The 18,217-nt window shown below is 35.8% G+C and overlaps 1 protein-coding gene across 5 annotated transcripts in view; it reads left to right on the plus strand.

The window, feature by feature from the left end:
* The window catches only part of PLS1 (plastin 1), a 96,895-nt gene that overhangs the window by 65,065 nt on the left and 13,613 nt on the right, over positions 1-18,217 (plus strand). For all 5 annotated transcript variants that reach the window (XM_064491798.1, XM_010976820.3, XM_064491804.1 and 2 more), the window contains 5 exons: positions 6,991-7,156; positions 7,238-7,380; positions 8,203-8,298; positions 10,845-11,040; positions 15,563-15,641. In XM_064491798.1, the coding sequence (XP_064347868.1) occupies positions 6,991-7,156; positions 7,238-7,380; positions 8,203-8,298; positions 10,845-11,040; positions 15,563-15,641 (680 nt within the window). The remainder of the gene's footprint in view (positions 1-6,990; positions 7,157-7,237; positions 7,381-8,202; positions 8,299-10,844; positions 11,041-15,562; positions 15,642-18,217) is intronic.

Below are 18,217 nucleotides of genomic sequence, written 5' to 3' on the forward strand. Positions count from 1 at the left end.
TCTTGTTGATTGGTTGAAATAAGAATACTACACAGTTTTACCACATGTTTTACCATTTCACAAAATTTTAGCTTTTTTTTTGTACTAGATCATTCTGTCATCAGCTTTTCCATTCAGATCTTGTCAAAGGCCAGGAATTTATAGTCACCATATGTTTCCCTTCAAAATGTCCAGATTATTAGGTGGACATCTGTATTTACTAAGTGCGTAGTAGGTACCAATCAGTGTTCTAAACACACCACATGAATTATCCCTTTGACTCCATCCAGCGGCCTTAAAACAAGGTAAATACTATGATTTTACAGGTGGGGAAACTGAGGCACCGAGAGGTTACACAGTGGTCCAGCCAGGATATGACCCCAGTAGCCTAGCTCCAGAGCCCAGCCTTCTAATCACTACTCTATACTGCCATTCTCATGTGGTGGTAGTAGTAAGCAACTAGTTAATGTGCTGGTCACTGCTGTAGCTGTTAACAGCAAGCTACTGCTAAGCTGTTTCCTTCATTTCTGTTGGCAAGTATAATGCTTGATTTTGCTGAAGTTAAGTCTCTTCTATAAGGAAGCCATGACCTTAGAGCAGTGGTGTGTGGTTAGTCTTGGACTATCTAACAGGGACTCCCATTTCCTGTTAAGTAAGAACTGAGAAGTAAGAATTGGGTGTTGACTAGCATGGCTTTCTTGTCCTCCACTTTCCAGAAAGCCAATAATGTGGCATCTTCCTAGCAGAAACGACCATTCTTGAAGAAGCCCATTTCTGATTGCAGTTGCCATAAGTTCACTTTCTTTCACATCTTGTGTCAGGGTGCTTCATCTAGGATCTATAGTTGTTGGAAATATTCATATACATCTTCCTTTTAGAATATGTGTGTCACATAACTTTTTATGGCCCTGGGTCCGAAATACAGCATTTCTTACTATTGTATAAATTAATTGTATGGCTTGACTTTTAATAGTTGTTTGCAGGACATTAAAGAAAAATGCTCTGTAACTATTTTGCAATAGCTATAGGATGGGTCTGAGGGTCTAAGTCTTTTACATTTCTGTTTTTAGAGAGAGCGTTCTTCTAGTATGAGTAGGGGTCATAGTCTAAGTCTCTAGGATGCTTGAAAGAGTGTACTAATGTAGAATGAGAAAGGGCAGGCCTCTGGGAAGGGGCAGAGTGTTACTGTGGCTATCAAATCTGCTTTGTTTATTCAGTAATTTTAGAGCTCTGGGAATAGATCTGCTAGAAAAGTACCAGTTTCCCATGAAACTTTATCCCAAAGAAGCCTAACTCATTTGTAAAAAGTTGTAGTAATATAGTTTTTCACCTCATGATGATAAGTATCATAATGTGTGAAAGAAGAGGAATATGAAAGGACGAAAATGACATACAATAACTATGAAAGCAAGGGAAAGGGACAGATCAAATAGTTAAGAGCAGGACTCATTTATGGTCTTGGAGACTCTGTCATCTCTCTTCTATCCAGTGTGTCACTGAGCTGCATTCTCTTGATTGTTCATCATTATTGAAAGGAAAAAAAATAATTATATGAATAAGAGTCTGAAAAACAGACGGTAGTGATTTGGGGACCTGAAAGCCAGGAAACTAACACAAGAGTGGGTATAGGAAATTGAATCTGTTCATTAAAACATGTAAAAAATCCAATGCAATTAATATACTCACCTACATACGAGATGTATGTGTATACACTTTACACTTATATCTGTGTACAAATGTGCACACACACATATGACCTTAATTTCAATTACAGTTTAAGTAGGGAAAACATAAATCTCATTTGGACATTCCAAATGGAGGAGAAGTGATGATATGTAAAATAAGAAAGAAATCTGAATAGCAAATCATGCCTTTATCCTTACTGAACCATTAATTGTATAGCACAGCCCTCTCAGAAATCATTAACAAAAATGAACTCATCTGGAATTGAAGCTTTAAGGGAAATGAAAAGTTGCAAAGTGGTATGAACTAAAAGAAGGAAAACTTGCAGTGTTCCTATTTGAGACTGTTAGTAAAGAATTGGGTAATTAACTAAAATAGAAGGGATGTGAGAAGCTATCTAAACCAGCAGTGTAAAATTTCCTACCTGGTAAAGTCGGCTGTATCTTAGGCACAGAGAATTCACTGATGCACAGAAAAGATGGGAGAGCATGCATGCATCCATCTGGCTGCTGTATTCTTTTCAATATCAATAGGTTATGTTCCCACACAAAAAATGGGGGAGAATGGATGGTTTATCCAAGATAAACCTCCATGTTTGGTTGAGTCTTTTCCTAATATCTCTGTAAGATATCCTATTTCACAGATTAGGACACTGAAACAAAAGGAGAAACAACATCTCTCTCATGTCTCAATTGTTGGAAGTTCCTCATTGTCCTTGTCTACCCCTGCCAAGACAGGTCTTCAGGAAGGAAGATTGAGCACTCAGGGCAGTTGTCCATTTTAAAACTCGGAGAACAACCTCTTTGTGGGGTTCTCCTGGTACTTCTTGTTCTTTAGAATTGGCTTTAGACAATAGTGGTCAACCCTATTCCCTAATTACCTGTAGGGTGGTATTGTAGTTACCAATTGGAAACTTACCATTTATTTGAGGAAGCACATTTTGGCTCCTTACTTTTAATCCAATTACTTGTAAGTCATTTGCTATACTTGCAAAGCCCAACATTTTTTAAATAAAATTAACATCAAAGGCTGATTCCCCATATATCACCAACACAACCTACTGATAAGACAAAAATGAGTTTTACTGCTTACTGCAGTAAGAGAAAACACCACCTGCAAAACCCCAGCAGTGTCTTCCAGTGAAGGTCAGAATTTGAGATTTGGAATTGTGGTTTCAGGACAGCCTTTCAGTGTGGGAGAGGAATAGAGGGGAGACTGATTACTGGGTAAGGATCACCATACATCAATCAAGATTGGTGGAAATAGCAAGGGGAGGATTTCGAGGGGAAGGAGTCAAAGAATCTTTTAGAGTATTAACTGTCCATCAGTGTTTCCCACTGAAGAGTTGAGTCTCCCAAGTAGTGCCTGCAATGAACCATCAAACACTTTGCCTTCTTTTCCTCGAAGAATAAAATCATGTCAGTGAAAACAGAGGAATTGCCCAAAGTCATGTTAAGGTGTGGTCTCCTTGTCACTGTCCAGGCAGAGGCAAGCAGTGGAAGGTTTTCTGGTTCTCACTAATTATTATAATAAATTTAGTGAAACTGCATATTTCTTTTGGCCACAGCACCATGCTGTCAGTGCATATAATGAAGGGTCATTACAAGATTACCCTTATTATTGGAATAATTTTCATCAGTCCCGTTCTTTCCCCTGCTGATGCATTCTGGAGAATCCCAAGTGGACCAAACATCCTTTATGCTCTTGGAAAAGAAGATAGAAAAATATTACTGGTCAAGCCTCAATTGGCAGAGGCTGTCTCTTGAAAGTTATATTGATTTGATTTCAGGTAGCTGAAACATATCTGAAGATATGAAAAATCTTCTAAATATCCAGAAAGTACTTGAAATTCACTGATAATATTTTCATATTTATCATGTGTATTTGTAGTGGATTTAGATTATAAATATATTAAAGGATTCTCTGGTTCTGCCTTCTTCTGGGAGAACTGTGTTTAAATGAATATTGCTTAATACCATGACAAAAATAATTTGATTCCAAATGTTAACTTTAATTATCCTGGACTGAACCCCAAGAGACACAGCCATTTACTTGGAGCCCAGCAAGCCAGATTGCTTCAGCATACTGCAAGAAGCATTTGAAATAATCGCTGTGCTTTGTGACCCTTTGTGTATCTTCTGGCTGGTAAACATCAAACTCAAAAATTTAAACAAGCTGTGGAAGCAGGGACCCCACCCAAACATAGACTGTTGAAGTAAAAGAGGAAAAGACAATCTCTACCTTTTCCCAAAAGCAAATCAAACACAATTAACAACAAATCCACTAGCTATTAAATTTACCTCTTCTTATCTCTGGTGACTTTAAAGTCTAACTGTATTGATTATTTATTACCATTAAATGGCCACAGAAATAAGGCCCAGCAGCCACTATGTCCTTCCAAAAGGTGAAAAGGTGATTACAAAAAAGGCCTAGGTACATTTGTTATTTCTAGGAAAGAAGTTTGAGGAAAGAAAAAAAAAATGAAAAGCCAAGGTAACATACTTTTTCTAATTCGATGTCTTTTCCAATTTGCTGCCTTATGTTGTCCCAGTTTTTTGTTGTTTGGTGTTTCTTTTTCCTTTCATTTGTGTTTCTGGTCACTGGCACAGCATTAATAGATGAAAACTAAAGGACAAATTAATTCATATTATTAAATAAATATTGCCTTTAGTTAAGCTCTTAGATTAAAATTAATGGCATGTCTGGATTTAAAAAAGCTTTAAGGGGGAGGAGGGTATAGCTCAAGTGGTAGAGCACATGCTTAGCATGCACGAGGACATGGGTTCATTCCCCAGTACCTCCTCTAAAAATAAATATGTAAACCTAATTACCTCCCAACCCCAACCCCCAAAAAAACCTTTAAGAGAGTTATCTTTTTTTTTTTTTAGGTTTATGTGAAAATAATTCCAAACTTGTAAGAAATGGCAAAACTAAAACCTGTACAAAAACACTCATATACCCTTTACCTAGGTTCCCTGTTGTTAGTTGTTTATTTCACTTGCTTTAATATTTGTGCTCTCCTACTTCTGTGTGTGTGTGTGTGTGTGTGTGTACACAGTGTTTTTTCCTAAACCATTTGAGGGCACGTTCCATACCTCATGACTCTTTGCTAATGAATTCTTTAGCATATACTTAATAAGAATAAGGATTTTCTCTTATATTACCACAGTATAGTCATCAAGTTTATACACTGATATATTTAGAGGCACAAGAGATCTACATATCCCTTATAGTTGATGTTAGTTTTTATCATCAGATTAAGATGTTGCCCAGTTTCTCCACTGTAAAATTACTGTTTTCTTTTTCTCCCTTGTGCTTAATAAGCACCCCATGGGGAAACACTTGAAGGCTATGCAGATATCCTGCTCCTTAACGGAATTTCTCCCTAGATTTAGTGTGCATTGATGATTCTTTCCTAATCTAGTGTTACCATGGTGGTTGCAAAATTACGTTTTCTTTTTCAACTCCAGCACTTCCTCCACATTTACCACTCATTTACTTGGCATTCTACTGTAACCAAGAGATGTCTCTTCTCTTCTCTCTCTGTCATTGATATTGACTCAGGAATTCCTACTTTTTCCAGTGGCTTAATTCATTACTGTGCTTAATTATTTTGGTTCTTAAATTGTCCCAGATTTAGTCATAGAGGGCATCTTCAAGATGGCTCTAGGTGTTTTTTTTCTTCCTTTTTTCATTGTTGTAAAATACACATAACATAAAACTTACCACTTTAACCATTTTTAAGTGTGCATACACTTACATAGCTATGCATTCATAATTACCATTCTTCTCCAGAGCTCTTCTCATCCTCCTGAACTGAAACTCTATGCACATTAAATAATAACTCCCCATTGTCCACTCCCCCATGCCCTGGCTGCCACCATTCTACTTTCTGTCTCTATGATTTTGGCTACTCTAGGTACCTCATAAAAGTGCAATCATACAATAGCTATTTTTTGTATGTGTGACTGACTTATTTCATTTAGTGTAATGTCTTCAACATTCATCCGTGCTGCAGCATAAGTCGGAATTCCCTTCCTTTTTAAGGCTAAATACTACTCTATTGTATGTCTATACCATATTTTACTTATCTGTTTATCTGTGGATGGACACTTGGGTTGTTTCCACCTTTTGGCTTTTGTGAATAATGCTATGAACATGAGTGTGTACATATCTGTTTGAGTCCTAGCTTGCATTTTCTGTAGTATATACCCAGAAGTGGAAATTGCTAGATTAGATGCTAATTCCATGTTTAATTTTTTGAGGAATTGCTGTACTGTTTTCCACAGAAACTGCACTGTTTTACATTCCCACTAACAATGCAGAAAGGTTCCAATTTATCCACATCCTCTCCAATGCTTGTTATTTTGTTTTGTTAATAATAGACATCCTGATGGATATAAAGTGGTGTCTTATTGTGGGTTTGATTGACATTTCCCTAATGATTAGTCATGTTGATCATCTCTTCACGTATTTATTGTCCATTTGATATCTTCTTTGGAGAAATTCTGCCCATATTTTAATCAGGCTGTTTGCTATTTTGTGTAGGATAATCGGGGAAAGCCATTAGTTGCAGTTGAGCAGTCCTAAAGGAATTGTGGATATCTGGGGAAAGTGTGTTGCAGGCAGAGTTCGAAGTCTCTATGTAGCTGGAACAGAGTGAGTGAGAAGACATAGTAGGAATGACAGGGACTAATTTGAAGGATTTTAAAGCTAGGGAACACCATCAGGTTCATATTGTACTATGGTCACCAACAGCAGGGTGTCGTGGAAGATGGATTGTAGAGTGTTAAGTTGAAGAATGGGTGCTAGGAAGGAACTAAGAAACTTGAAGAAAGGCACTGACAGTTTCCAGAGGTATTTAGAAGGGTGGATTGACAGAAATTGGTCACATAGGAGGCAAGGAAGAACAAGGATTTTGCTCAGGTTTCTGACTTCGGGAGAAAGAAGGCAAGAATGAAGGTTGGTCCTGTCAACCAAGATGGGAAATAAAGGAAAAGCCCATTTTAACAGGGAATTAGAGGAAGACGAGGGAGGCATGGCCTGAGAATTGCTTCAGTTTAGACATGTTGAGTTTGAGGTGCTTGTGCAACATTTAGGTGGGCATAATCCAGTGCATATCTATGTGTAGAGTTTAGACTGGGGTCTGGGAGGGTGCGTAGCCTAGAGATTTGGAAATCACTGGCATATAGAGGTGGTATCAGTATTACTTATGTTAAAAATAAATGAGGAAGTTCACCATCCATTGTTTCTTCTTTACCTTCACAACTTGTTGATAAGGGTTTAGAAAGTACTTCCTCACGCGCATTTTCCTCTGTGGCAATTCAGGAAAATTTAAACCTAGCCCTGAATTCCGCCTCCGCCATTGGTTGTACCGTGGTCAACATTGGTGCCCAGGATCTCAAAGAAGGAAAACCTCACTTGGTCTTGGGACTTCTCTGGCAGATCATCAAAGTGGGTCTTTTTGCTGATATTGAGATTTCTAGGAACGAAGGTAAGAGAGTCAAAAATATTTGCTTTCCATTGACATAGTCTTACTATGAGGAGAATTTATATTTCATTATTTCCCCCTCAGCCCTGATTGCACTGCTAAATGAAGGCGAGGACCTGGAAGAGCTGATGAAGCTTTCTCCAGAGGAATTACTGCTGCGGTGGGTGAACTACCATCTGACCAATGCAGGGTGGCGTACCATCAGCAACTTCAGCCAAGACATTAAGGTTTACATTTTAATGTTCAGATTCATGCCATAAAATAAGGATGTGGAGTGTATAAAAAAGAAAAAGGGTTTCAGACTTAAATTTGAAATTTAATTCACAGGGACACAGTATAGAAAATGAAATTTTGCGTTTATCTGTCTGATGTGGATCCCCAGATTATAATCAGAAAATCTTTTACTAAATAAAAAAAACTGGTTTATTGGCTTTTTATAAGAAATACAGCTGGTTGTGAGAGGAAAGAGGTGCTAGCATTAGCAGATTAAAGCATTCTTTCCCATTTGATGTGCCCCAGGGAGACTAAATGATAATGAGGATGTCAGTCTATGCATTTGGACTGAGAATGACATCTGATGGCTGCACTAGAGGCCCTTGTGGGCTTGACCAGTTTAATGCTCTTATTCCCACTTTGCCAATAAGCAGTTAATAGGAAACCAAAATATCTGAAGGCACAAGGAACATAGACAAAAGGAGGTCTTCAGGTATGTCTGTGAACCAAAGTAGCTTGAAACACTTCCCTCCTTACTGGAAGGGACTCATCAAGGAAACTGGACCCTAATCTTAACTGATGCTGATGCTTAAGAGTGTAAACAAATGAAAAAGGTGAGGAAGGCCGTTCCAGGTGTCGGAAACAGGATTGCTAGATGCTCTGAAGTGTGAGACAGCATCGTGCGCTCAGGAACCTGTAAGTAATAAGTAAAGGTTACTAAGTTCTTAGTCCATTCTTTGAGATGGGGGAAGTTTCTTCAGTTTGACTACTTTTTTCCTATATCTAGTGATGATTTTATTCATTTTTAAAATTCCATTTCATTTCTTTTCTTAAAGGATTCAAGAGCGTATTTTCATCTGCTTAATCAGATTGCACCTAAAGGTGACCGGGATGATGGACGTGCTATTGCCATCGACCTTTCGGGATTTAACGTCAGTATAGTTTTTAATTAAACTTTAAAAAATTTTTGTAAAATTTTTTACATAACATAAAATTTACCATTTTAACCATTTTTAAGCGTACAGTTCAGTGGCATTAAGTACATTTGCTTTATGTGCAGTCATCACCACTATCCCTCTCCAGAAGTTTTTCCTCATTGCATAGTGAATCTGAACCCATTAAACAACTCCCCATTCTTCTCTCTCCCAAGCTCCTGGTAACCACTGTTCTACTTTGCATCTCTATGAATTTGACTAGCCAGTGCAGTCATATTTAGAGTACAGCACTCTCCAAGCAGCATTCCCTGGTGGAGCCCTGAGCCCTTCGTTAAAGCGTGGCTCTTTGCTTTCCAGAAGTTTTTTTTTTTTTTTAATCCTTCATGCCCTAGGCTCCAAATTTCCATGCTAAGCTACCTGGCTGTCATGCCTGAAGAAAGGGAATTGCAGAATTCTGACCTTGAGTGTGTATGGAATCAACCCTACACTCGCATTTCCCTGGTGCAACATCACTGGAACTCACCAGGGTGCTTTTGTGGCTGTCACTGTGCACCAGGAAATGGAGCAACAGGATATTACTAGATTTCTAAGGAACTGATGAGCAGTTTTTCCAACTTATATTTGGCAATACACAAAATAAAAGATGGCAAATCCTAGTATTCATGGTGGAAGAAGGACTGATACAAATCCTGACCTATCTAACACATTTCCTAAGAAGCCCATTCTTTCAGCGTAAGTTGTAAATACCAGGGATGGTTCTATCTAAACGTTAAAATCTGGTCAGATTATAGTTTGTATGAAAATCTATGAAGTACTTAAAGTGAATATACATAATATTTAGTTTTAAAGGCAACTTGAGACATCACTAATTGATTATACTTCACATTATTATAATAAAACATCTGAAATATCTATTGCAAAATTTGCAAATTAGTTTGAGTCAAAAAATCAGGAACTTAAAAAAACTTAAGGAAAATTTCAAACATATTCAAAAGTGAACAGACTCAGTATTGTGAACTACCTACCATGTGTTCATCCCCCAGGTTCACCAACTATCAACTCATGGTCAGTATTTTTCCTTCATTTCTCGTCCACTTATTTCCTTCCTCTTCCATATTATTTTGAAACAAATCCTAGACATCATATCATTACATCAATAAGCATCTCAGTATGTATTTCTAAAAGGTAAATACTCTTTAAAATATAACCATAATACCTTATCATACCAAAAAGTTAACAATAATTTATAAAATCATCAAAATGACTAATCAATGTTGACATTTCCAATTGCCTCATAAATGTCAGATTTTCTTGTTATAATTTATTTGAATGAAGATCTGAATAAGGCCCACATATTGTGATTTGTTCACATCTACCTGAGGAGCTTTTTATTGCTGTTTAATAGCACTGAACCTATTGCTTCCTCTGATTTCATTTACATTTTACTTACAACACTGGTGCACAGAATTAAGTAAGTCATAATACCTGGTCATGATATACTCTCATTATGAGTCCATGCATATCCCTTTTTTTATTTTTTTTTTTTGTTAGTCGTTTGTATTGAAATTGTAACCAGCTCATGTGAACCCTCAATCCAACAAGAACACGAAGACTTCTTTCTTTCTTTTTTTATTTTTTCCCCCTTAGTCGAGGCCCTGGGGATTGAACCCAGGACCTCCTGTACACCGAGCATGTGCTCTACCACTGAGCTATACCCTCCGCTCCAAGAAAGCTAAGACTTTGACATCAGTTTACATTTAGCTGTTCTTCCTTATCCCATCTCGCTGCCCGACTTTAATGTGATCATCACCATCTTGGATCTTATGCTCATTTTATATAGTTGCTTTTCTTTTTAAATAGTTTTCTTTCAACCAAATATATTTCTTACAGAATTAAAATTTTTTATTTAACTTCTTAACTTCATATAAAATTTCTCATGTTGTACTTACATTTCTAGTACTTTTCTTTGAACATATTATGTTACTAGAAGTCACTCATATTGTTAGATGTCTTTGTGGGAATATTACACAGTTGCACAGTTTTCATCTGTTCTCTTGTTGATAAGCATTTGGTTTGTTTCCAGGGTTTTGCAGTTGTGAAAAGTGCTGTTCCTTCTGACCTTAATATTTTGTACATGTGTCCCAACTTGTTTTTCATTGAAAGAAGAGTCTGCTGGAAATATCAGAGTAGAATGGGTGATACAATTAGGCCTCTTAGCCAGAAGGTACTCTAATATATGGCCTTGGACAGGTTACCTATAATTCAGCCAGCAGGAGCTTACTGATTTAGTATTTGAAAGTTTTGTTGAGGACTTCAGCAAGGAGGGTGAAATATTCCTCTAATCACAGCAAGAAAACTCAGAATTGTTCTCACTGATTTAAAAGACATGGGGAAGTTGATTCGGAATTCCTACACTTTCTGACCCTGTTTTGAGCCATTTTTTGATATTCTTCCGGAAAAGTAATTGCTTATAAATATGTGTTTCTAAAAAATGCCAATCAAAAGTTTAACCTTGACCATTTTCATTTTATTTCACTGTTTAGGAGAAAAATGACTTGAAGCGGGCTGAATTCATGCTTCAACAAGCAGATAAGCTGGGCTGCAGACAGTTTGTCACTCCTGCAGATGTGGTTTCAGGCAATCCTAAACTTAATTTAGCCTTTGTAGCTAATCTGTTTAACACATACCCAAGCCTACAGAAGCCTGATAATAATGACATCGATATGAATTTGTTGGAAGGTATGCTCTTTCTGTCTTTCATTGATTCACTCTAAGTGTCTTGTGGTCTTGTCCTACTTCACTGTCAGAGGTAGGAGACTGTGGTGGGAGATGCAGTTTACTGAGTGTAGACATGTACATCCATTGAAAAGTTCACGTTACAGTCATTTTTCATTTTGGTTAACAGAGAATGCTGAGTTAAATCTTACCTGTCTGTCATTTCTCCATAAGGGTTTAATGAAAACTGTCACACGTTTAAAATATTCTCTTAAATGACCACATAACATAATTCCACCACCAATACGGACAATGAATATTACCTATTGGAAAAAGATAATTATTTGTAGCTTTTCTCCTCCTTTGAAACCTACAGTTTGACTCCAATATTTTTCTCCTTTTAATGTTTTTAGTGTACATGGAAAAACTTGTAATATTCATTACTTGTCTTGTGTGTGGGCTATTGTTATCTGTCTCATAATTTATAATACTTTCCTATTTTGCTTCATGAAATGCAGATTTGACCCCTCCTAATGTAGGTACTGTATTTAGTACTTTTCTATACTCTATATATACTCATCTGAATGTTTTTATTAGTACCATTTATTCTTTCTATCTGGGTTGATATTTATTTTTTGCACTGTTTATGTTGTGTTTTTTTTCTGTCTTAATATGCCTAAAGAATGAATGATGACAAAGCAAGAAACAAATAAAACTTAATTAGAATATCAGGGCAAGACTTGATTATATAAACCCTCTGCCTAATTTGCCTTCTATAATGATGGGATATTGTAGCTGTAAACACATTAGAAATCAGTTTTGACAATTGGATTCCATGATTTGATGTAAAACCTTTATCCCTCTGCTGTGCATAAACAAACTTACCTTTTATCACAAGTAATCTCTGAAAGTATCTATTAGGTTCTATAACATAGATCATTCTGTATTATTTAGCCATGTTACATTTAGTAAATGTCATCGAAGCTTACGATATATGAAATTGTCATAATGACAAAAACATCCTCAATATGTAGTCCTTTCTCCTTGTCTGACTCCTCCTTTTCTTCTATTCTCACACTCTCCCTCACATCCATACCAAAACCCACATTAGTATCAGAACTAAAAGTAAAAACTGGTGGCAGTTGTCAGAGGCAGGGGCCACTCCTAACATATTCTCGTTAGTCACCTTGGTTTGGAGAGGACAGTCCTCAGGTGGGGATTATTCTTGGTGGGGAGAACTTGATACTGCATGTTCCTTCTCACATCACCCACCTTACTCCCTTCCCCAGTGAGACAGAGTGAGCAATCAGTTTCATCATCATTTTCTCCTTGACAGCCACAACCACAGTTCCAAGGTCCTTGTCACTTTATAACTATAAGATAGATTTTAAAAAAATGTTGGTTTTTCAGCAAAGAAATTTAGGGTGAGAGATTGGAACTTTTAAAAAATTAAATTAAAAAAAAAACTGCTAGGTTTTTATCAGCCTGGAAAATTTCAAAATCCCTGTGTCTTATGGTAGAAGGCATTGTTTAGAGTGGCATATTAAAAATGACCTGCTTTTTATAGTCACTGAATTCTTGCTAGATATCTTTTCCAACTTGCTCGCTCTCCTATTTGTCACGTTTGAATTCTTTTGCTAGTGTTTAGCATGCTTTTGGAATTTTTCAGTGTGAATAGGATTGCTAAATATTTCCATTAGTATTTACTTTATTTGTATAAAAGGTACTGTGGGAAATATTTATCAATTATCTTTATTTAGAACATATGTATGTCCTGATACATCTGCCAAAAGTGAATTTTACTTTGACTGTCATTGGAGTTTTTTCCTCTGTAGATTTGTTTTTGTAGATCCTTATGAAATTTGAAGCTTGATTTTATCACATCCTATATTCATATATTAGTATGTCCTCACTGGCAAAGAATTTTATCTGTATAGAATTAAAGAAAATTAAAAGCCCAATTAAATATTAAATCTTCATATTAAATTGAGCCAAACATGTGGGCTACGTATAGGGAGACCATCTCAGAATTCATTTGTAGTGATAGAAAATACATAGGCCATGGAATTAGACTTTGTCCAAATCATGATGCCATCATTTAGTAACTGAGTGACCTTTGGGAGTCTTGGTTTTCTCATATATAAAACAGGACTTATAATACTTACTCTGAAAAATTACAGAGCAAATTAAAATGACCTTTCATGAACGAATGAGTTTAGCATACAGTATGTGCTTACTGATGGATGGTCAGGTGGGGAAGAGGAAAACATATAGCACATCGCTTAGCACGTGTAGTGAGTGTTCAGTATACATTAATTCCTTTTATTTCTTCTTGGTAGCCTACTTTTAATATATTTGCCATTCTTTCTGAAACTTTTATCAATTGCAGTATCAGTTTGGCCCCCAAAATGAAAATGTTTTATAGTTCTTTCTCTCTTTATATCAGCAATTAAGAGTTTACTTCTAAGATTGCTTTAGTTGTCTGACATCCAGACATTTCCAATCTGGAATACATATGTTTTTATAATGCTTTACCATGGCTTTTGCACAAATGCATAGTGCTTCTGGCTTTGAGCATTTATTTACCAAGACAACTTGAAACGGTATTAGATAAATAAATGCTCACTTATGAAATCTATTTTACTTTCCAGGTGTCAAAAATTAATGATATAATTAGTTTAGAACAACAGGAAGAAATACAAAATGCTGAAGTTTATAATAGTTTCAGAACTCAATCAAAATACAGGTTTAGTGTCTTTTAAAATACTATTCATATATCATCAGTTTCAGCAGAAATTGGATATTATTTTAAGTAAAAGTTAAGCTGTTGTTACATTATCAACGTTTGTAATTTTAAAACAGAATTTGGATTTTCCTAGATAGAAATAATGTAAAAATTCTCTAATTACTAGAAGAAAATTATATAATAGAGAAACAACTAAAAGGTAAACCCAAGTCACATGCATCGAGCTTTTGATCATAGTATGGTTATATTTTTGTCACTTCCAGGAAAGTTCAGATGTTTAATTTGCACCTATTTAATAACTCCTAAAACAAGGCAAACATGGGTTCCAGGAGTTTATCTTGTTCTTTTCAAAAAGTTTCTCATATCAGTTATATATTATAAAATGGTAGGAGCAGATACAACAGACTGGTCAGTTAGCTTTTATGCGGACCAGAGGGAGCAAAATTTAAGCAAGAAATTATATGGATATATAATTGAATAGAGCAAGAATTAAAGCAGATTCTGAGAAAGCCTTTCAGTAATGGCATTGAAAACCACATGAAAACACAGTGGGCAGATTATTTCCTGAACAGTTGGCACAAAAAACCGAATCTTTCAGGTTTTACAAGGTTTGGATTTCTGTTCTGGGCGTGCAGGTTGACACTATCTGTGGCACTCAGTCTGAAGATGACTGAGGGATGGCTCCATGGGAATGGACCCCTGGAGCTCAGGTGGTTTACAGATTTATGTGCCAAATTACCCTGGGGATCCCACATAAGCTAAAGTCTAGACAGTGACCTGGCCTTTGCAGTGGCCTAGAAGTGATGAGGTATAAATGTTTCAATTTTTCAAGAGTATGGTGATTAGATATGGGCAAGGCCATTCCACTCCTAACTTTGCTGAAAAACAAATAATAATATTACAGAGAGTCACTTAGGACTATCTGCAGGCCAAGGGATGACTGGAAAGCAGTCGTGGCAAAGAGAGCCCACATCTCTCTCTGCCCACTTGGCAGCACACGATAGCCACATTGTCCTTATAGATGGGATGAGCACAGCTATGAAGGGAATGCTTGGGAAGGGTGGGTACCACAGGTTAAATAATAGTGCCTGCAATAGTTTCTCCTTGAGGTGATCTTTGAGGTCTGGTGACTTACTATGATGAAATGTGTCTTTTTCATAACACTCTGTATGGGGGCCGTGCCCTATATGTATTTTCAGTAGTGACCATCTAAAATAACTCAGGAAGCCTGTAAAATAGTTATGTCCCCTCATTGCTTGTTTTTATGTTACCTGTAATCCCTTCTCCCCTTCATTGCTGTTTGGCATCATTAAAATGTAGGTTTGTGTGCTCAGAAACTTTCCTGTGTAAAATCATCATCTGTACAAATTTAGAGACACTGCATTGGGAAAGGTACCACTTTTCTATTTCTGTTTAATGTGCTAATGCTACTCTGACTGCTAAAAGACTGTGCTTTATTGATTTTTAGCCAGTCCTTTTGCATAGAATCATATGCAGATATGACTCTTAAAGAAGTTTATCTGTTACTTTTCTGAACAGAGAAACCCCATGGCTCAGTAATTAACAGGCATCAAGTAAGGGATTCTAGATGGAGAAATTTAGAAAGCAAATGGAGGCTTTCTAGACAGGGAGAAAAAGGACTTTGGCAATAAGAAGTTTTTTTCCCCCCTAAAAAGACTATATATAGTATCACAGGATCCACGGTATGTATGGCCAGTCTATACCTGTCAGAATGGCTTAAAATATAGTTCTTGATTCCTTTTTTCCTGAATCATCAGTGTGAACTTATTTCTACTCTAGGAGAGAGCAAGGAAGAGAGGACATTTCGGAACTGGATGAATTCCTTGGGAGTCAACCCATATATTAATCATTTGTACAGGTAAATATTTTATGTGTTTCAGCTTTATGGCCAGGGTCCAACTTTGTTTCAAACTGTATGTATGTTTACATGAGAACATTTTCTAAAAATCTCAAGAATTTTAGCCGTCATTTAGAGTTTCAGAATAATGGGAATTAGCCATACAGTGGATTTTAAAAGAAAAGTATTTGTCCATCGATAGATAACTCAATAAAGAAGTTGTGGTGTATTTATACAATGGAATACTACTCAGCCATAAAAATAATAAAATAATGCCATTTGCAGCAACATGGATAGACCTGGAGATTGTCACTGTAAATGATGTAAGTCAGACAGAGAAAGAAAAATACCATATGGTATCATTTACAGGTGGAATTTAAAAAAAAGACAAACGACTTATTTACAAAACAGAAACAGACTCACAGACATAGAAAACAAACTTATGGTTACTGGTAGGGGGAAGCAGGTGGGAAGGGATAAATTTAGAGTTTGAGAGTTGCAGATACTAACTAATATATATATATATATAATAGATAAACAACAAGTTCATACTGTATAGCATAGGGAACTATATTCAATATCTTGTAGTTACTTATGGTGAAAAAGAATATGAAAACAAATATATGTATGTTCATGTATGACTGAAGCATTATGGTGTACACCAGAAATTGATACAGCATTTTAAACTGACTATACTTCAACAACAACAACAAAATATGTATACAAAAAATAAATAAACAAATAAAAATAAATAAATAAATAAATAATAAAAATCTAAGCCACAGCACCATAAGGTTAAGTTGCCCATCAACTGCCCAAAGGGGGAAAAAGAGTATTATTTAAAAAGGTAGGACTGTGATAATATTAGTTATAATTTTTGATGATCTAAAAAAACAACTTTAGTAAAGATAATCCATCTTGCTTTTTTATAATTACTAATCAAGAAAATAATAATTTCTACTTCAACAGATTAGAACAATATTTTATAAATTGCTCTTATCATTTTATCAGTATTTTTCATTATAATTCACATCCTATTTATTTTTGCCAGAAACTTCAATTGTCCCACAATTTGTTCTGCATATTTTTTCTAATTTGTAGAAATAACTTGGTTTCCCTGAGTACTTGTAATTTATTTTATTCTTTCTTTTTTAAAAATGACAACACATTGTCAACATTGGTAGGACCGAGAAAATACTTTACCAAATCATTTCCTGTGCTCTCTGGTAGTGTTAACAATGTGTCTTTCTAGGTGCGGATGAGAGGAAACCTCCTTTCTCTCTTTATTATAGGATCTACCAGCATGCCTTAAAAAATGCAGAAGAACTCAACTTCAGCTAATTGTATATATTTTTAGGAAAAAGGTGTAATTAACTAAACCTATTAATAATTTACACACCAAAGAAATTCCTTAATGAACACTAAATTATTATTTCACTATGAGCTGCAGATAAGTGCCATAAAAGACCAAGTTCATTGGCTAACTGAGGATTTATGATGCACTAATTTCTGCTTCTTGGTGTATATTCAAAATAGTCTTTAAAACCAGTATTGCCTTTCTGTGGTAACTAGCTTTGATGTGATAGACTTGAATTTGATAAAATTTTTAACAGGAGTGTGTAAATTCCAGCCAGATGACAAGAGTAAGTTTATGTCATTTAGACTGGAACTTCTGCTACAGTAGCAGGGAAGTAAAGGACTCAAATGCTGGAGGGAAAAGAGGGGTTAGATCTTTAGGGACTAATCTGAAAGAATGTTTGTAATATATAATTGAGACAAAAATAATAATAGGACTACTATGATCTCATTTTTATTTTAAAATTGAGTCTATATATATTTGTATATGAATATTTTAAAAATCTGGAGGGATGAATCCCAAACTGTATACAACCTGGAAAGGAGGGTAATGAGACTTTTATTTTTAATCTTAGTAACTTAAATATGTTTTTTGTTTTACAATGAGCATTTATTTTCTTTTTTTAATTAAGAAGTAAAATATAAGACCAGGGGATTAAGATTTGTTGAAACTTCATGGTAACTTCATAAATGCCAGGAACACTAGAGTTCTCTGTGGTTGACGGTGGAGAAGAATTGACCAAACTTTTAAGCTAAAGATTGTTTATAGTTATACAGATTCTGAGCTGCCAGCACAGGGCTTCTGGGCATATGTAATTTTTTGAGAGGCAAAGGGAATTCAGAAGATTCTCAAAAGTAACATCACCTTAAAAAGAACCATCGGAATATAGAAAAACAGTAGCCAGAGGTCTAGTTGGCACCAGAACTATGTGTTTGTGTGTTTATATTCCTAAACCCACCTGTAAGTGATTTTCTCTCCCCACCTACAGATACCAAACCAAACCCAAACCAAAGCAAAGCACTAGAATAGATTGATTTTAACTGAAAATTCTCTCCTCTCAACAAGTTATTAAATATGTTTTAAGAACTACTAGTCCTAGATTTTTTTCTATGACAAGCTGGTTCTGGAACACATCTTGAATTCTCTGAAAATCATTTCAGTTCTGGGCCTCAGTTTCCTTATTCGCAAACAATGACTAATAACACCATACTACATACAAATAAGAATGAATTCCTTTTAA

The sequence above is a fragment of the Camelus dromedarius genome, chromosome 2 (assembly GCF_036321535.1).
Source record: "Camelus dromedarius isolate mCamDro1 chromosome 2, mCamDro1.pat, whole genome shotgun sequence".
Taxonomy (NCBI): domain Eukaryota; kingdom Metazoa; phylum Chordata; class Mammalia; order Artiodactyla; family Camelidae; genus Camelus; species Camelus dromedarius.